The sequence below is a fragment of the Hyla sarda genome, chromosome 2 (assembly GCF_029499605.1).
Source record: "Hyla sarda isolate aHylSar1 chromosome 2, aHylSar1.hap1, whole genome shotgun sequence".
In the NCBI taxonomy this organism is placed as follows: domain Eukaryota; kingdom Metazoa; phylum Chordata; class Amphibia; order Anura; family Hylidae; genus Hyla; species Hyla sarda.
The window spans coordinates 440900136-440921792 of record NC_079190.1 but is presented as its reverse complement, the minus strand read 5'-3'; the positions used below and the strand labels follow the sequence as shown (position 1 = coordinate 440921792).

Genomic DNA, 21657 nt, shown 5'->3' with positions numbered 1-21657 from the left:
TATTTTTCACTGGGAAACACCTTTAATCTCTTATTTTAAATGACACAATTGGCTTTGCTCATGGCATTCAGGGGATTAGATAGTGGAGATCAGAGGCTGCTAGATTGGTGCCGCTTTGTATTACACCTTTTGCTCTGCTTCTGATTACAGACACACATGCTTGCCTGCGGCTCATGGTGCACATGCTCATCATTTCTCAGCAAGCAGTTGAATACCATCTATATGTTTGTATCGTAATCCTCACCTGCAGGTTTCTGGGTGAAATATTTTTTTCTTTTCACAGCAGCTATCCAGACTTTCACTGCATTGACTACAGGTACAGTTCTCCTTGTTCAATAGAAGGTTTCCAGGGCATTTGAGTTTACAGACACATTCACAACTGTCTTCAAACTCCATGTGGGCGCCGCATAGGGCCAACTCTGAGCAAAGAACAAGGGATAATTTATTAATATGGATATTCAACAACAAATAACTAAACAGTCACTTCAAAGACAATAAACTGGCAAAGTTATCCCATATGCACAAGATAGGGGATAACTATCTGATCGCAGGTGCTCCAATGGCTGGGGTCTTCCAGTGATCTCGATAATTGGGACATGAGTCTCATGTTAGAATGGATTAGGGGGATAACCTTGCTCGTTTTTGCTCCATGAATTCTCTATGGAAGCCGCAGAGACAGCCAAATACTGTACTCAGCTATCTCCAGCACCTCCCATAGAGAATGAAAGGAGCCACATTGCACATGTCCAACTCTCTGCTCCATTTTAACAGGAAACTTGGGTCTCCATTCTCAAGTCTTACACATGGGCACCTGTGGACAGACCCCTTACAATCAGATTGTGTGGACCCTATCCTGTGGAGTTTTTTTTTTTTCCATCTCAGAAAGTGATGAAGTGATGGTATATGGCTAAGACATTTACTTTCTTATCAGTGGAATATCAGACTACTGGTCCCCCCCCAATCCTTAAAACAGAGGGGCTGGCTGTGAAGGGAGTTGAAGCTGGCCTCACTGACTTGAGTGAGAGGTCACAGCACTTAAAGGGGTACTCTGCCTCTAGATATCTTATCCTCTATCCGAAGGATAGGGCATAAGATGTCTGATCATGGGGGTCCTGCAGCTGAGGACCCCAGCGATCTCCCTGCTGCACCCGGCCATCATGCCCCCTCCCATAGACTTGCATTGAGGTGGCGTGGCCATGACCTTATAAGCGGGCCGTGACGTCATGAGCCTCTGCCCCGTGTTGCCAGTCATCCAGCAGAGTGAAGTTTGGTCAGTGCACCGGATGTCTGGGGTTCCGCAGCCGATATTGCGGGGGTCCTGCCGCTGGAGATAAGATGTCTAGGGGCAGAGTACCCCTTTAAGCAGTACTGCAGTTGGATCCCCACCAATCAGAGAGTAAGGGCACATTCCAGCACTATGCCATCATTTTAGGAGAAAAAAAAATCCTAACGAGTAAGAAGCTTTTCTGTTTTATGCTGAGTACATACAAACCATTTTTACACATATAACCTATATACCTAACAACTAATAATCAGGCATATATAAACACACATATCTATTGATATATCAGTATACAATGAAGGTAATGAAAACTGTTATCCTTGCAATAGGTTGCAATATGATATAAAAACGGCATTGGTCAACAAAACAGATAAGATTGTATGAGCTGCTGAGGACAGTACCTTCCCTTCTTCTGATAAGTGGAGTATCCTTTTCAAGCATACACTCACACTTGGTACTGTTCCACTGGAAGCCAGAAGGACAATATCTATTTTCTTGAAAACAACTGAAAAATAAATAAATAAATAAATAAATATGAGAAACAGATACAGTGACCAGTTGTTTGGAAAACGGTCCAAATAATTCCTAGTCATGTTATAGAGCCTGTAGAATACACACAGTTATATCCCACCTCAGGAGTAATAAACACAATGATGCCTCAATACAAGTAAGGCTTCTTTCACACTGCCATTAGGACACGGCAGTGCGCCGTCTTTTTCTCCCGCTACTCCCGCTACAAAATAACGTTTAAGGACGGGGCACAACGGCAGTGGGAAAGTAGCTACATTTACAATGCCGTTGAACCATGTCCCACTCAGAGTCCGTTCCGTGCAGAACAACAGAGCCGACACAACCCTTTACACAACTGACTTGGAAGACTTGAATGGGGTCCGTTGGGTGTCTGATATTTAAGAGGAGTTGAGGAGCGACAAAATATTGGAAATGCAGTATTTTTTTCTCTGCCTAATTCCCGTTCTCTCAGTGGGATGAGCAATGGATCTCCCTTTAGCAGAGCTCAACAACAATGTGGATGTGTGGGGGGATTGCGATGGGATCGGTAACACTGCCTCGTACTGCACCGGCTTATAACTCGTGATTGCAGTTTAGTAGTGAGACCCGATGTGATCTAAACTTTTGACATGTCTGGACAACATTTCAAAAGTTTTTTTTGTAGGACAGTAACAATTTAAACTCTACACTAAATCATGAATTCTGTTCATATTTAGATGCTTTTAATAATAATTTTTAATAATAATTTTCCAAGTAACTTTATAAACAAAAAAGTTTTCACTATGATAGATAAAAATAGAGATGGTTTCTAGCCAAACCACAGCTAGCTATACTTTACATTCCTTTACATTCTAAAGCAAAAATCCTCATGTTATTGCATTTTTGTGCATGATGTTACGATATATATTATACTATCATTCTACCTCTGCATCAAATTAATTCACCCTCAGAGACAAATCTCATACTATTTATGCCCAGACTTGTGTAATTTTACATTGCAGGAGATCAGAGTAAAACAGAACAAGTTAATAGGAACCAGACGTCGCTGAAGTATTCATGTTTATCATTTCTTTGTCCACACTTCTCATCACGCGTGCCGAAAACATGCTCTGCCATGGCTGCCCGGGGACAAAACGAGAACAATGTGGAGACACACCTGACAGGACCGTAACCTCATGCCTTCATACACAGCTATGTTAACTATTTCCCATATTGAATCAATTTCTATTTACCTCGTAAAACCCTTAACTAAAAGAAAGAAAAAAAGATTTGCAGATCTGCAGACCACCCCCCCTGGTGATTCAGGGTACAAACACATGTGTTGTGGAATGCAGACAATAATGTCCCTGCTTTTTTTCGTCAGGAATTTTTGCTTATTGTGTAAGAAGTTTCATTAGACACGCATTGCTCTGTTACATTTCGAAGACATTTAGTAGATTTTGGCGCATACAAGAGCCATGAGCAAAATCAGTATTGAAACTTTGCTAATAAAAGTTTTGCATAATCAAATAGTTCATAAAACTTTGTCATATCTTCAAACACTCGTTGCACGCTTTAGTCTTTTATTTCTTATTGTAATATCTTTGCATGGAAACTATTTTTATTGTTTCTTAACTCTAATATTTGCTCTAAATTCTTAGTATGAAGTGCTGTTATCTGTATGTATCACATTGCTCTGCTGCTACCTTATAAGTTTACCTATTTAAGAGTTGCTAGACAGTGCCCCTTGTGAAATATAATAAGCAGAATAGACCTTTTATGGCTAAATTTCCACTTTATTTAAAAAAAAAAAAAAAAAAAAAGAACAACTGCCGTAGTAGAGGGGTGAAAGGTCCTACGTAACCCTCAATTCAAAGAATTACCATCCAGCAAAATTCATATACAGAATATGGAGAAACTGGTGCTCCGGATGTGCTAAAATGTAACTTTTACTCATGAAATGAAAAAGTGTTCAAGTGAGACTAAAACATTCAAACTCTGCCTCATGTCAAAAAAACAATGCACAAACTGGGTTTTGCAGGGCCCAGCCAACCCAGAGGTGCTACACTCCAGGGGTTTATAGGATCAAAAACCACTCCGAGTGTAAGAGCAAACAATTATGCTGCCAATGCGTTTCTACCACCAGATTTATAGCGGCATCATCAGGGGGGTATAACAATGCAACAGTAAGACTGATAATATCAATAATGTTATAATAGTGGCATAACAGCAAAACATACAAAGTGACCAGGGACCTGCAAGAGAAAAGGTCCCTAAACCACCTGCAAAGGAAATAAAGCTCAGTTTTGAGCTTCAATAGCAATATGTGATTCTGTAGGGAGAGATACTGTCCTTAATGCTGTCTTTAATGTGGGGCAAAAGGGGCAGCAGCCCTGGGCCCTGTCATTCCTGGGGGCCCAAAGCAGCTAGCCCTTTAACCCCATGCTAAAGCAGCTAGCTGCCGGGCTAGCTAGCTACCGCCGCCGGGCTAGCTAGCTACCGCCGCCGGTCTGCTGTGCTGCAGCTTACTGTTCTAAAGCAAAAAGAACAAGATGTCCAGCAATCGAAGTAGGTGCAAACAGGAACTTCTTTATTGGATCACATCAGGTAAAAACAGCCTCAAAACTGCCAACGTGTTTCGAATCCCACTGGATTCTTAGTCATGGCAGTTTTAAGGCTGTTGTTACCTGATGCGATCCAATAAAGAAGCTCCTGTTTGCACCTACTCCGATTGCTGGACATCTTGTTTTTTTTACTTGGATTTCAATTTGGGATGCTGCCGCCCAGTCCGTGCACAGGTGTAGGAGTTGTGGAGTGTGTAGCTGTTTACCCTCTATTGGTTTGGACTGTACTAAAGCGGCACCGTGGCCTTTAAAACAGTGAGCCTGTGGATATGAGGGGCCAACCAGTCTTGCCCCGTCACTAAACTGCTAGTAAGTAACTGCTACTTACATCTGCCTGCGGGAACTTCCTGGCATAGGTCCGCGTGATGAGTGACGACATCCCAAGCGCCGTGCTGGGATGCCAACGTCCTGCGCGGCACGTGCAATGACGTCACTTATAGCTCGCACCTCTGCCAGGAAGTCCCCGCAGGCAGATGTAAGTAGCAGTTACTTTCTACATAAGGGAGGACCTGCCTACCACCGGGGGCTAACCTTGTCTACTTAGGCCGCAGTGATTCCCAACCAGGGTGCCTCAAGGTGTTGCAAAACTACAATTCCCAGCATGCCTGGAAAGCCAAAGGCTGGGAGTTGTAGTTTTGCAACATCTGGGGGCACCCTGGTTGGGAAACACTGACTTAGGGGGTATAATTGTTTAAATGAGAGCCCTACCTGCCGAGGGTCATATCTATCTGGGGGTCTGACTACCTACTGTGGAGCCCTACCTGATGGGAATCATATCTACATGGGGGCATGTCTTCATATGGGGGGAGCTCTACCTAATGGGGGACATATCTATCTAGGGCTATGTCTGCCTATTGGGGGAGCCCACCCTTCCTATCAACTGGGGGGGGGAAATATCTATATGGGGCATTATTTACTTACTAGGGGAGCCCTTCCTGCCTACCTGATGAGACGTACCGACCTGATAAAGGGACATGCCTTCCTAGGGGACTACCTACTTAAAGGGGTACTCCACCCCTAGACATCTTATAGGCAGACCAGTATGTCACCCCATCAGGTGGATAGGGCCCCTGATAAGTAAATCCTCCCCATTAAAGGGGTACACCCCCCCCTAGACATCTTCCGTTCCCGTGGTTGGGACCCAGACCCTCCAGCGCTTCCGGAGCAGAAACAGGTGGGTGCCGCATGCTATATTGTGGGGTCCCCAGCGGCGGGACCCCCGCGATCAGACATCTTAACCCCTATCCTTTGGATAGGGGATAAGATGTCTAGGGGTGGAGTACCGTATATACTCGAGTATAAGCCTAGTTTTTCAGCACGATTTTTCGTGCTGAAAACACCCCCCTCGGCTTATACTCGAGTGAACTCTCCACCCGCAGTGGTCTTCAACCTGCGGACCTCCAGAGGTTTCAAAACTACAACTCCCAGCAAGCCCGGGCAGCCATCGGCTGTCCGGGCTTGCTGGGAGTTGTAGTTTTGAAACCTCCGGAGGTCCGCAGGTTGAAGACCACTGCGGCCTTCGACATCATCCAGCCCCCTCTCACCCCCCTTTAGTTCTGTACAGTACTCACCTCCGCTCGGCGCTGGTCCGGTCCTGCAGGACTGTCCGGTGAGGAGATGGTCCGGTGGGATAGTGGTTCCGGGCTGCTATCTTCACCGGGGAGGCCTCTTCTGAGCGCTTCGGACCCGGCCTCAGAATAGTCACGTTGCCTTGACAACGACGCAGAGGTGCGTTCATTGCCAACGTACTTCTGCGTCGTTGTCAAGGCAACGCCTCTATTCCGGGCCGGAAGCGCGGAGAAGAGGCGCCCCCGGTGAAGATAACAGCCCGGAACCACTATCCCACCGGACCACCTCCTCACCGGACAGCCCTGCAGGACCGGACCAGCGCCGAGCGGAGGTGAGTACTCAGAACTAAAGGGGGTGAGAGGGGGCTGGATGATGTTGAAGGCCGCAGTGGTCTTCAACCTGCGGACCTCCGGAGGTTTCAAAACTACAACTCCCAGCAAGCCCGGACAGCCGATGGCTGCCCGGGCTTGCTGGGAGTTGTAGTTTTGAAACCTCTGGAGGTCCGCAGGTTGAAGACCACTGAGGGCGGATGTTGAGAAGAGGATGATGAAGGGGGGGGTGTGGGATGATGACAAGAGGATGATGAAGGGGGGGTGGGATGATGAAGGGGGGGTGTGGGATGATGACAAGGGGATGATGACGGGGGGTGGGGATGATGACAAGGGGATGATGAAGGGGGGATGTGTGGGATGATGACAAGGGGATGATGAAGGGGGGATGTGTGGGATGATGACAAGGGGATGATGACAGGTGATGATGATGAGGGTCTGGATGATGACAGGCGGTGATGATGATGAAGATGTTAATGACGGGTCTGGATGATGACAGGGGGGGATGATGTATTTCCCACCCTAGGCTTATACTCGAGTCAATAACTTTTCCTGGGATTTTGGGTTGAAATTAGGGGTCTCGGCTTATACTCGGGTCGGCTTATACTCGAGTATATACGGTACTCTTTTAATGGTGCTGATTTACTTACCAGGGGCCCTATCCATCTGATGGGATGACATACTGGTCTGCCTATTAAGTTTCTATTAATAATAGACCTTATTTACATACTATTTTGGTTGAAATTATTTTAATTACCAGAACAAGTAGATTGTCATGATGGACAATTGTGCTCCATTTCAGTCCCTTGGACAAGTAGTTTAAAAAAAATAATTTCCACACCCATGCTGTAGTGTGTGTCTGTAAGTGTATGCAGCGGCGTAGCATGGGTTGTCAGCACCCGGGGCAAGGCAAGTAATTTGCGCCCCCTAACCCGTGGATTTTAGCACTCGAGTCTCTTCCACTAGATTAGTTAAAGAAGCCCTTACCCCCTAAGCACATGTATTGTTTGTTATAAAAATACTGATAAATAAATTAAAGGTTGCTAGACCCACTGGCTTACATCAACTTATGTTGAGCTGGAGCAGCTACATATGGATCGAAATCTGTCTCCTCACTGTTGAACCAACCAAACTTCAATCCATCTGGTCAGCTCAACATGCCAGTCTTGACCTGCAGACCGGGAACATCCCAAAGAAACTTCAGTTTTGGAGATGCTCTGCTAGCACTATACAGCCAGCCCACTGAGCCCAGTACTACTCCAGTCAGTCCTGACTCCTGTCACTCGTGACTCCTACCTTTTTTTTCACCGGCTGTCCCGGACCCGATCACAGCAGTCAGCAGGCTAGGTTTTCTCCTCCAGGTCCTCCTAGGTTTTCCTCCTGCAGTGTCTGTCACCACTGGCTCCCTCTCTCCTCTCTGGCCTGTGTCACCTGCCTGCCGCCGCTGCTAGCTTCTTCTTGCTGCTGCCTGGGCTGGTCTGGTGTGCTTCTCTCCCGCGCCCAGCGCTGCGCTGGGCAGCCGCTGCACTGTCCCTATCCCTCGCTCTCTCTTCGCACCAACCGCACCGCACGCCTGGCACCCCCCCCCCCCCTCCACAGTGGGCGGCGACCCAGAGGCTCCGATCGGATTCGCACAGCCAGCACTGCAGAGAGAGTGAATGAGCCAGGCAGGGGCACAGAGCGGCGAGTGCGAGCGCGACCCCCCCAGATGTTGCGCCCGATGCGGCCGGCCCCCCCTGCACCTCCCACACTATGCCACTGTGTATGTGTATGTCTGTAGTGTGTGTCTGTCGGTCAGGCAGGGGGGGGGGGTAGTGTGCTGTCTAATCTTATGTGGGGAAACTATGCTGTCTACCTAATGAGAGGGAACTATGCTGTCTATCTAATGTGGGGGTACTATGCAGTCTACCTAATGTGGAGGAACTGTGCTGGCTACCTAATGGAAGGGAACTATGCTGTCTACCTAATGTGAGGGAACTATGCTGTCTACCTAATTTGGGGGAACACTGCTGTCTACCTAATGTGGGGAAACTATGCTGTCTACATAATGTGGGGAAACTATGCTGTCTACCTAATGTGGGGGTACTATGCTGTCTACCTAATGTGGGGGTACTATGCTGTCTACCTAATGTGGGGGTGGTAAATCTAAGATCTGTGTGGGTTTGTTTTTTGTCGGGGGAGGTGGGGATGAGGTATTGAGATTGACTGTGTGATTGTGGGTGTTGGTGGTGGTGGGGGTGTGTGAGTGGGGGGCAATCAAAATTAAAGACAGCCCTGCTAATGGTCAAAACAAATCGGTGCCTTAGCCAAAGGGGATCAGGTTACATAGATCCACGGTTCAGCTGGTTGTCTGATGTCCAGATTCTCGCCACACACAGAGAGTGAGCCGGACAATTCCGTCTCCCTGCACCTTGCATGTTTGTCGTCTTGGCTTAGAAAACCAGCTGAACAGTGGATCTATGTAATCTGATCCTGTTTGGCTAAGGAACCCATTTGTTGTGACCATTAGGGACAGTATCTCTCCCTACAGGATCACCTATTGCTATTGAAGCTCTTAACTGAGCTATATTTCCTTTGCAGGTGGTTTTGGGATAGTTCCTCTTGTATGTCCTTGGTCACTTTGTATGTTTTGCTATTATCTGAGTGTTATGCCACTATTCTATTAACATTATTGATATTATTGGTCTTACTACTGCATTGCTATACTCCCCTGATGACACCGCTATAAATCTGGTGGTAGAAACAAGTTGGCAGAGTGCTTGTTTGCTCTTACACCCGGAATGTTTTTTGATCCTGTAAACCCCTGGAGTGTGGACTCTTTGGGGTGGCTGGGCTCTGCAAAACCCAGTGTGTGCCTTGTTTGTTTGACATAAGGCCAAGTTTGAATGTTTTAGTACGACACTTTCATTTCATTATAATATTTTTATTGGTAATCAGTAAAAGTTACGTTTTAGCACATCCCCGAGCACCCGTTTCTCCATATTTTGTACTTGTAAAAAAAAAACACAAAAATGCCCCAAACTGGCGCACATTGTTTTTTTCGTGATAAAAACTCAGCTGCGAGTTAGTCAATAGGGTATCATAACGCTATGCTCTCAGCATACTGAATTTTTGGGAAATTTTCAGTTTTCCCCAAAAGACCCAAAAGCAAGGAAAAACCGCCAAAGTGGGTTTGGCGATTTATAATTCACCAGGAAATTATAAAGTGCCAAACTCTCCTTGGTCAGGATTAGAGATGAGCGAATTTACAGTAAATTCGATTTGTCACGAACTTCTCGGCTTGGAAGTTGATGACTTATCCTGCATTAATTAGTTCAGCTTTCAGGTGCTCCCGTGGGATGGAAAAGGTGGATACAGTCCTAGGAGACTCTTTCCTAGGACTGTATCCACCTTTTCCAGCCCACCGGAGCACCTGAAATCTGAACTAATTAATGCAGGAAAAGTCATCAACTGCCGAGCCGAGAAGTTCGTGACGAATCGAATTTACTGTAAATTCGCTCATCTCTAGTCAGGATAGATCATCATTATCAATATCAGATAGGTGTGAGGCCAACACCCAATACCCCGACAATCAGCCAGAGCAATGGCACCTGCATACACAGAGAACAGAAGATGGCTCCAAAAAGAATGGTGGCCATGCTGGGTTATTTATTGCAGTTTAACCCTGTTTGCTTCAATGTGCTACATGGGGATCTGACCATTTGCTGCTGATCACTGGGGATGCTTAAAAAAAAGGTATTGTACAATTGTAATGTTTGAAATACTTGTGTTTATCATTTCCATTCTACAATGCCAGTAATACCACATATCTCTCATATGCTTAGTTGTATATTTTATATGCAAACTCTCTTTATGCCCAGTACCATATTATTACATTAAGGGAAATATGCAGTTTCTGCATAAGAAAGCTAACAACCAATCTATTGGCAGACAACATTTAACCCTATAGATTCTGTAGTTAGAATTGTAAGTGATCATCTAGTTGCTTATGCAGAGGAAGCAGGCTCCGTCTTTTAATCTGATCTTAGGATGCCATGGCTTGCCTTCTATTTGCCTGTTCGGAAAAAAATGTGAAATGAAAAAAATAGAAAAATTGATAAAAACAGATGCTTGCAATTGTACCAATAGTAACAACAAGCTTCCTTGCAAAAATTGGGCCATTGTACAGTTTTACTGATGGAAAAATATGATGAGGGGTGGAAAGCAGCGACACAAAAACAAATATATTTATAAAACATTTTTATTTAGTGAAAGTAGTGAAACACAGAGTAAACTATAGAAGTTTTGTACTGTTATTGTCATTTTATGACCTTCCCATAGAAACAAAGTTATTATGTCATTTAAATTGCATGGTGAACACGATTAAAAAAAATTATGACAAAAAAAGTTTATAAAAGTTATACATTAAAATTACAGGTGCTCCTTCAAAAACACTATGTCCACAAAAAATAAATTACAATTTTCCAAATGCAAAGATGAAAAAATAAGAGTGAATCGATCTGGCATAAACTGATTTCACTCCAAATTTTATTTAAAAAAATTAACCCAAGTCCGAATTCTTTGGTATTGGGTTTTCACAAATTGCTGTATTTACAGAGCAGGGACTCCTGTCAAAGAAAGTTACAGACGTCCTTGCTTTTGTATGAACTGGCTATCAAATCCGATAGCTGATTCAAGTAAATCCTCCCAAAACAATGGAGGTCCACTCATATTTAGTCATCGGGTACCAAGCTAGGCCATGTCATTATGAGGTTAGGGGTGAATTCGACATGGAAACATATTGACAATGTATCAAAAACAAATACAAGCAGAAAGCAGAATCCTGTCGACTCCATTTCTAGAAAAATATAAAAGTCTTCATCTATAAGAAGAATGTTATTGAAGTGGAAAATCTAATGGCGTGGTTTTATCAGCTCTTAAAATAAATGTTCTGTACAAAGCATAATGAAAGCCAGACACTGAGTCAGTCACCCTTTAAAATGGGTTTGATAAAGTGTTTCCTGAGTACAATATGCACTAATAATAATCAGAAACAGGGAAGTAACTGAAGAAACCTACAAATAATTACCCATATTCAGTATAGCGCACAGATCTACGAATGATGGTGGGTGGATGACGCGAACCGGTGGATAAACATTTGCAGCTTGTGTGATTGGCAACTTTGATGGTTACGGGTTCTGGTGCTTGAGTTAAAGGTAGAGATATTTGAAAAACCTAATGGAAAAATATAACTAGTTATTTGGGGGTGTAATATGACAAGGAAACAATTTACTAGTTACATTCCGCATACAATTTCACAACATATACCTAAGAAAATCACTTCTCCCGACCTCTCTAAGTAAACATTTGCATTCCCAATAAATAGTTTTGGAGTATGTTTTCCTAGAACTTTTGCTTCAGAATTGTTGCTAAACCCCTTAGGGTACCATTACATATATCCAGTGATTTGATTCAGTTTCATTTTCATTTGAACGGGGAAATTCCGATTAATCCAGTGTCTCAACTGGGATGCTGGATCGCTGGACACACTGAATCGGGGGAACACATTTTTTAGCATTTTTTTCAACTGGCCTGTAGGAATTACTGGGTGTCAGACCATGCCACAGCTAAAGCACTTCGCCATTAGCTGTGACATCAGGACTGCCTGAGAAATGTGACTTCACACTTAGTAACTAGGCCTGAAATTTCCTTAATGACCAGGTAAAACAGGTAATAGTATGTTTTCTGCTTGAGAAATGGCCAGTTATGGCTTGTCCACATTGGTCTCAATGGGAGGCTTCTTTTAGGCTTTAACAAGGAATTTGATTCCGCCAAAACAATGAAGATATCCACTCTTTCGGTAAAATCTGCCCAGAAAAGACCAAGTTCAGTGGTTAATTTTGGCAGTAAATTCTGCACAAAATGAATGTTGATTCTGGGCACTGCAGAAAACTGAGGAAATATAGTGACACGACCCTTTAAGAAACTTCCTCACCCTTAGCCTGGATATGCATGGATTATCAGTATGTGGCATTTATGTGAGCCATACGTATATTTATTAAAAGTGTAATTTTGGGAGCTGAATAAAGGATGAATTCTATTTATCAAGAGTGTGCTGGATGTTCATGAAATACCATCTACTAAAAGAGACTTGTCAGAAAAGACGACCATTCAAGCTTAACCATTAGGCCATTTTTACAGTAGTCATTAAAGGTCATTAAATCTGCAGCAATATAAACTTATCCCCTATCCAGGATCATTTTACTGAACATTTTACAAGAATAAAAACCCAAGACTCATTGTGGCTATACAGGTTTTCAGAGAAACTGCACTATGGAGGTTTATGGACTCTAGACCAATTTATCAAGAGTGTGCTCTAGACTAATAACAAATAAAACCATGGCTGGCATTTATCAGTGTGTACACCATTTTTTCCATCTACATTTGGCGCTATTTTGGTGCTAGTGTCTTTTTTTTGCGCCTTTTTGTTTATACATTTCTTCTGATTTTGAGTAACAATCCACTGTTTGAGTCTACGCATGATATTGACCGGTTTTATCAACTGCGCCTTTTGTCAATTGGTGCAAAAAAGGCGCAAAGCCACCGAAAAGTCTCAAAACTCTACCAGCCCAGACTTAGCTTAGCTTTTTGGTGTATGTGAAGAATGAAATTTCAGAAAATGTGACCCTGTGGCCATTTAATAAATTTGTTGCTCCTACACATTACCAGCACACACAAAAAAGGTGTAGAAAAATGCTTCACTTACACCTACAATGATAAATGCCCCCCATCACTAGGAGGGTGCTGGTATCAATCTAATTCCTTTGGACAAAAATAATAAGTTTAAATAAAATATGATACCATTTTTTTTATAAATAAATAACATCAAAAATACACATTTCATCTTACAAAAATTATGTTTTATATAAGACATAAAAAAAAGAAAATACACATGTTTGATACCACAACAGTATATCTGATCAAGGCTATTTCAAACACAATTATTTATTGTAAATTATATATATATATATATATATATATATATATATATATATACATATACATATATATATACACACACATACACACACATACACACACATACACACACATACACACACATACACAGTACAGACCAAAAGTTTGGACACCTTCTCATTCAGACTTTTCTTTATTTTCATGACTATGAAAATTGTAGATTCACACTGAAGGTATCAAAACTATGAATTAACACATGTGGAATTATAGACATAACAACAAAGTGTGAAACAACTGAAAATATGTAATATTCTAGGTTCTTCAAACTAGTCACCTTTTGCTTTGATTACTGCTTTGCACACTCATTCTCTTGATGAGCTTCAAGAGGTAGTCACCTGAAATGGTCTTCCAACAGTCTTGAAGGAGTTCCAAGAGATGCTTAGCACTTGTTGGCCCTTTTTGCCTTCACTCTGCAGTCCAGCTCACCCCAAACCATCTCGATTGGGTTCAGGTCCGGTGACTGGAGGCAAGGTCATCTGGCGCAGCACCTCCTTCTTGGTCAAATAGCCCTTACACAGCCTGGAGGTGTGTTTGGGGTCATTGTCCTGTTGAAAAATAAATGATGGTCCAGCTAAACGCAAACCGGATGGAATAGCATGCCGCTGCAAGATGCTGTGGTAGACATGCTGGTTCAGTATGCCTTCAATTTTGAATAAATCCCCAACAGTGTCACCAGCAAAGCACCCACACACCATCACACCTCCTCCTCCACACCAGCACACCTGTGAAGTGAAAACCATTTCAGGTGACTACCTCTTGAAGCTCAACAGGAGAATGCCAAGAGTGTGCAAAGCAGTAATCAAAGCAAAAGATGGCTACTTTGAAGAACCTAGAATATGACATATTTTCAGTTGTTTTACACTTTTTTGTTATGTCTATAATTCCACATGTGTTAATTCATAGTTTTGATGCCTTCAGTGTGAATTTACAATTTTCATAGTCATGAAAATAAAGAAAACTCTGAATGAGAAGGTGTGTCCAAACTTTTGGTCTGTACTGTAGCTATCACCAGAATTCTAGTATAAATTTTGGTATAAATCCATTTCTGGAAAATATTTTGTATCTTGGAGTGTCTCATACTCTTGTATTTCCATGCAAAGTTGAACTAACAATTGAGAGGGCACTTCATGAGGCCTGTAAACTAATTGCAAGAAAAGTCTCTAATATAGCAAAACACTCACTCAGTGATGCCTAAAAGACCATGATTGTTTTTTTCCCTTCTGTGAAAGGGGTAGGTATTGGTGTGACTTTTTTGCTTTGTAGAGGAAATGTATGTAATCGGCTATATTACAAGTGAAAAGAGAGCAAGTTTTTTTTATTTTATTTTTTTTATTCTTTTTTAATTCCCCGATTGTGTACATATAACTAAAATAACACATAATTCTGACTTCCATATACATGCTTTAATAGATCACTTATGGAGGGACCTTGAACGTTGACTAATAGCTATGTAAACATTTGTATGAGAATATGTCAAGATATCTCTAAATAATAGTGTTTTTCTTCAGAAAACCATTTGTATAAATGATTAGTTGTCTAATTTCCTGCATATAGAAAGACACAACAGGCGGTTCCAAATCTTTTATGGCTGAAAGGTTAAAATGAATAAAGTCTGAATTTCCAGGAAGGAGAACATTTGGGGTCCATGGTCTATGTAAATGTGAAGTCTGTTCTGTTGAACGCTAAGTGTCAGAGCTCAAAAGAGAAGAGACATCTGTACGGTGGAATGTGATTCAATGAAAACCTCTGTAGATACAGTCATGGCCGTGAATGTTGGCATGTTTTGCTATACACGTTTATTCCCTTTGTGTGTATTGGACCTAAACAAAAAAAGGGAGGGAAAAAAAGCTAATTGGACATAATGTCACACCAAACTTCAAAAATGGGCAGGACAAAATTATTGGCACCCTTTCAAAATTGTGGATAAATAAGATTGTTTCAAGCATGTGATGCTCCTTTAAACTCACCTGGGGCAAGTAACAGGTTTGGACAATTTAAAACTTACACACTAAAATCAGATAAAAAGGAGAGACGTTCACTTAGTCTTTGCATTGTGTGTCTGTGTATGCCACACTAAGCATGGGCAACAGAAAGGAGAAGAGAACTGTCTTAGGACTTTAGAACCAAAATTGTGGAAAAATATCAACAATCTCAAGATTACAAGTCCATCTCCAGAGATCTAGATTTGCCTTTGTCCACAGTGCACAACATTATAAAGAAGTTTGCAACCCATGTCACTGTAGCTAATCTCCCTGGGCATAGACAAAGAAAAATTGATGAAAGATGTCAATGCAGAATAGGCCGGATGGTGGATAAGCAGCCCCAAACAAGTCCCAAAAGATATTCAAGCTGTTCTGCAAGCTCAAAAAGCATCAGTTTCAGCCCAAACTATCCATCGACATTTAAATAAAATGAAACGCTATGGCAGGAGACCCAGGAGGACCCCACTACTGACACAGAGACATAAAAGAGCAAGACTACATTTTGACAAAATGAACTTGAGTAAGCCAAAATCCTTCTGGGAAAACATCTTGTGGACAGATGAAACCAAGATAGAGCTTTTTTGTAAAGCACATCATTCTACTGTTTACCGTAAACGGAATGAGGCCTACAAAGAAAAGAGCACAGTACCTACAGTGAAATATGGTGGAGGTTCGATGATGTTTTGGGGTTGTTTTGCTGCCTCTGGCACTGGGTGCCTTGAATGTGTACAAGGCATCATGAAATCTGAGGATTACCAATGGATTTTGGGTCGCACTGTACAGCCCAGTGTCAGAAATCTGGGTTTGCATCCGAGATCTTGGGTCTTCCAGCAGGGCAAACATAAGTCAAAAAGCAACAAAATGCAGTAGAGTTCTGAAGTGGCCAGCAATGAGTCCAGAACTAAATCCCATTGAACACCTGTGGAGAGATCTTAAAATTGCTGTTGGGATTAGGCACCCTTCCAATAAAGAGACCTGGAGCAGTTTGCAAAGGAAGAGTGGTCCAACATTCCGGCTGAGAGGTGTAAGAAGCTTATTGATGGCTATAGGAAGCGACTAATTTCCGTTTTTTTTTTCAAAGGGTGTGCAACCAAATATTAAGTTAAGAGTGCCAATAATTTTGTCCAGCCCATTTTTTGAGTTTTGTGTGACATTATGTCCAATTAGCTTTTTTTTCCTTCCTTTTTTGGTTTAGTTTCATTACACACAAAGGGAATAAACATGTGTATAGCAAAACATGTGTTACTGCAATCATTTTCTGTGAGAAATACTTCATTTTCTAGAAAAATAACAGAGGTGCCAACATTTACGGCCATGACTGTACAACAGATTCATCCTATAACTGTATTAGATCTGGCAGGAGAACTAGAGTTCTGAACTAAAATCAGTGACCCCTGGTACGAAATAAGACAGTAATGTGTTATGTTTCATGTGTTGCCAAATCTCCAAGATAAAAATAGTGCAGTAACAATTTATTAGGATTCATTATTCTAAAACATTGTTATTGTGTGCTGCTACCCATCCAACTTGGTATATGTAAAATAAACATGTAGGCCAGCATTTATCATTGTAGGTGTAAGTGAAGCATTTTTCTACACCTTTTTTTGTGTGCTATTAATGTGTAGGAGCACCAGATTTATTAAATGGTCACAGAGCATTTGATACATTTTGTGCAGGTCACATCTTCTGAAATGTCTCCCTTCACATATACCAAAAAGCTAAGCTAACTCTGGGCTGGTGTAGTTTTAGAGACTTTTCAGTGGCTTTGCACCTTTTTTACGCCTTTTCACAATAAGGCACAGTTCATAAAACCCTTCCATATCATGTGTATTGCCAAAATCACTGGATTGCAGCTCAAAATCAGCAGAAATGTGGAAACCTTTTCTAGACACAAAAACAGTCTAAAAACAACTATAAATGTCGTCCGTAATCCGCCACATCTACTTGTCTTAGCACAGTATAAAGAAAAATACTCTAAATTGTACTGAAATAATCCATCATTTACTTAAAGGGTAACTCTCATGGTTCTCCCGGAAGCCAGATATGTTACAAAATATGCGGGCCGCTTCTGATCTCGTGACTTGCCTGAAGACTATCGTGATATGGAGACAGAGTTGCTGGAAGTCCTACAGACTTGTAAGTGACTTATGGAAACACATCTCCAGATTGTCATAGTCACAAGCTAGTCACAAAATCAGAAGTGGCCCAGGAGCACAATTAAAAGTTGAACTAGCCAATACCCATACCTCTGCTCACACCCCAATATTGGCAAAACCTGAGGATCTATACTGTATACCTACTGCAAGTACAGAAGTGGAGTGCGCGCCTGAATCTCACTCACTCTGTTGGCCAGCATCATCTGTTCTGTCTGAGGAACCATGTCCCAAGGGAACTTTTCATCAGCGGACATCGGTATTATCAGTAAGAGGCACTTGGTGCCAACCCCCACCCAACTTGGGACTTCCGATTCATTATCCCTGTGCCATCAGGGTAAAGTGGGCAAATAACAGGGAGACCTCCAGCGCTGCAGAGCGCACCACCCGACATATACCGGGCACTCAGTATTAATCCCGATTCCACTCAGGACTTCCAACATACTAGCCCTGCGCCGTCAGTGTAGAGTGGGTAACCAACAGGGGAACTACAGCACTGCAGAGCATCCCCGTACGGTCTATACCAGCCTCACTCAGTGTTTATAATACAGCACGGCACCATCCAAGCCATTATCATAATATTATATCACGCTACAGTATTGCGGAAAAGCACTAATCCGTTACCTACAGCGCTGCTAATGAGACATCAGTTTTAATATTTATACTCAGTCTTCCAATTGGGGAATAATCTTCTATTTAGTGTTTTAATATATGAGCATTTTTATAAACATTTGTATAATTTTATCTTATTCTCTTTTATCTATTTAAACCTGTGATATGTCTGATGTAAGGGCCCTGCAGAAGACATCATAGTAAGCATCAATTTTTTTGTTTGTTTCATAAAAGTGGAACTCAAGTGGAAAAAAAGGATTTGTGTCTTTTCTGACTTTTAAACCCACTTCTGGTTTTGACCAAGATACTATGTGAGAACCCTGCATAGTCTGAGAGGCTTTTTATAAAAAGAAATACTTCATACAGCATACCTATAAAAACATGTTTGAGTCTACGATTAAGCACCTGCGAGTGCGAAACGCGTCAGACGTTCCTTTACCTGTATTTGTGACTCCTGCCAAGAAATAAACAGCTTTTAAGTGCATCCACAGTGCTGGACATTCTTTTCCTCTTCTTTTTATAGGTCTGCTGGATAAAGTATTTATTTTATAAAAAGCATCTCAGACTATGCTGGGTTCCCACATAGTGGCCCTTATTTACTAAGAGTGTTGTGTAGGTTTCTTTATGGTTTTTAATTCCCTACAATTTATTTCCCACAGTTTTTACTAAGCTTTCCCAACATTTTCCACTTTCCCTACACTTTGCTTTTTTTTTACACATGCTCTGATCTGTCGGGTTTTCCTCAGATAAAATCCACCACATTTTATGTGGAAACCTTAGTAAATATGTTGGGTTTTTGTGAAAATGTTGCGAACACGCCCCTTTTCGGACACCACATCCCCTTTTCCCGGTGACCACGCCCCTTTTTGGGTTTTCTCAGCAAAATGCAGTGTTAGTTGGGTTTTTTCAATTCTGGCACAAATTCTGGCGCAGACAGAATTTCTGGCGCAATGCGACAGAATCTGGCGCTCAACCCGACAAAACATGTTGGGTTTGTAATAGTAAATAAGGGCCAGTATCTTGATCAAAACCAGAAGTGGGTTTAAAACACAGATAAGACACAAATCTTTTTTTTTCCTCTGTGTCAGTTCCACCCTTGGGTTTGACTAAAAATACTGACCAAAATACTGACTAAAGTACTAATAAAAAATAATGGGGGTTATTTATCAAGAATGGTCTTGGCTAGATCATTTTTGTGGTTTGTCTAGATGCGGTTTTTTTGGCAGTGCTGCTCCAAATTTATCATATTGTCTCAGTGACCATGATAAAATTCCACTTGTTTTTTTGCATTTGAGTTGAACATTTTTGCATTTGAGTGGAAATACCATTTTTAGCCCCTTTGGTGTTTTTTTCAAAATGTGTTGAGTACCCAAAAAAATAAAAATAATAATAAATAAATAAAAAAGTATGCAGAAAAATGTATTTAACAAAATTTTTATTTTTTTGACAAAATTTTAATTAATTATTAATAAAGTGTGTGTTTCACTTTTTTTCTTTTTTCATTTTTTAGGTTGAATTTCCACTCCCAGCATGGAACAGCCTGTTCCATGATGGGAGTAGTAGTACCTATACTAATAAACATATCGCCCGATACGATCGTCCTTTCTATAGCAGAGATGCGGATCGGCTCTGTACAGCGCTCTCATCTCTGCACTATACTCCGGCCAGTGATATGAATAGAACATCACTCATTCATATTTTTTTCCCAGAGTGGGGATTGGCCGGATGGTTGCATCCAATCAGCGCTCTCAGAGGGAAATATGAATGAGTGATGTTCTATTTACATCACTGGCCAGAGTATAGTGCAGAGATGCAAGCGCTGTATAGAGCCGCTCCACATCTCTGCTATAGAAAGGATGATCGCATCGAGTGTCAGGAGTGACACACGCTGTGATCTGTCCTTAAGTACAGGTACTACTGCTCCCAACATGGAGTTGTAGTACATGCATTAATAGACAGATCGCAGCGAGTGTAACTTCTGACACCTGTTGCGATCTGTCTATTAATGCAGGTACTACAGCTCCCAGCATTGAGCAGAGTGTGCTCCATGTTGGGAGTAGTAGTACCTGCAGTTAAGGAAAGATCACAGCGAATGTCACTCCTGACACCCGCTGTGATCCTTCTGTATAATGTAATGATGCGGCGGCAGCTCTTCTATGGTCCCCTGCACTGACGTATATATACACATATTGCTATTTTCCACAGAGTTGTGATTGGCTGGAACCATCTGGCCAATCACAACTCTCTGTGGGAAATATGAATAGGTGTATATATACGTCAGTGCAGGGGACCATAAAAGAGCAGCTGGCCACATCTATACATTATTCAGAAGGATCGCAACAGACCCGGGGTGATCTGTCAATTAGTACAGGTACTAATACTCTCAACATGGAACAGTGTGTTCCATGCTGGGAGTAGTAGTACTACCTAAAAAAAATTAACAAAATAAAGAAAAAAAGTGAAAAAAAAAACCACACACTACATTTTTATTATTGTCAGCTACATTTTTAGTGCCCTGCCCGCCCACATAAATTGATCCCTGTTTTAAAATTAATTAAAATTTCGTTATAAAAAAATAAAAATTTCGTTAAATACGATTTTTCCATCACTACTGCATCTTTTTTATTATTTTTTTTTTTTTTATGGTACCCTACCAATTGTATTAAAAAAGGTATCTACATCACTTTTTTGGATCACTAAAGTCCAAAAAACCTGGTCGGGAGGTGGTCTAGATTTGCTGTTTTTTTGTTTGTTTTTTTGCACCATTTGCGAAAAAATTTGCAGAAGAACTAAAAACAGGCAGATAATAAATTTGTGACCACTGCATCCGTCACTTTAAAAAATGGTTTAGCAACACCAAAAGGTCAAAATGATGGAATTTAGAACTTGTAAAAAAAAAAAAAAACGCAAAAAAACCCAATTAGCGCGAAATTAACCCCTTAAGGACCAAGGACGTACTGGTACGTCCTTGGTCCTGCTCCGGTGATATAATGCAGGGTTACACGGTAACCCCGCATCATATCACGGCGGGCCCGGAGTCATAGTGAAGCCGGGACCCCCCGCTAATAGCGCGCAGCGCCGATCGCGGCACCGCGCGCTATTAACCCTTTAGCCGCGCGCTCAGAGCTGAGCCACGTGGCTAAAAGCGAAAGTGAAAGTTGCCGGTTAACTCAGTGGGCTGTTCGGGAACAGCTTACAGGACAGCGGGAGGGCCCCTACCTGCCTCCTCGCTGTCCGATCGCCGAATGACTGCTCAGTGCCTGAGATCCAGGGATGAGCAGTCATGCGGCAGAATCATCGATCACCGATTTTCTATGAGAAACCAGTGATCAATGATAAAGATCAGTGTGTGCAGTGTTATAGGTCCCTATGGGACCTATAACACTGCAAAAAAAAGTGGAAAAAAAAAAGTAAATGAATATCATTTAACCCCTCCCCTATTAAAAGTTTGAATCACCCCCCTTTTCCCATAAAAAAAAACACAGTGTAAATAAAAATAAAAATTAAACATATATGGTATAACCGCATGTGGAAATGTCCGAATTATAAAAATATATCATTAATTAAACCGCTCGGTCAATGGCATGCGCGCAAAAAAAT

General features: G+C 41.9%; 1 protein-coding gene across 1 annotated transcript in view; it reads right to left on the bottom strand.

Moving 5' to 3' along the window:
• VEGFD (vascular endothelial growth factor D) overlaps positions 1–21657 on the bottom strand; it is a 69550-nt gene that overhangs the window by 5354 nt on the left and 42539 nt on the right. The window contains exons 4-6 of the mRNA XM_056560841.1: positions 11362–11507; positions 1684–1787; positions 245–419 (exon numbers count right to left, since the gene is read on the bottom strand). Coding sequence (XP_056416816.1) covers positions 245–419; positions 1684–1787; positions 11362–11507 — 425 coding nt within the window. The remainder of the gene's footprint in view (positions 1–244; positions 420–1683; positions 1788–11361; positions 11508–21657) is intronic.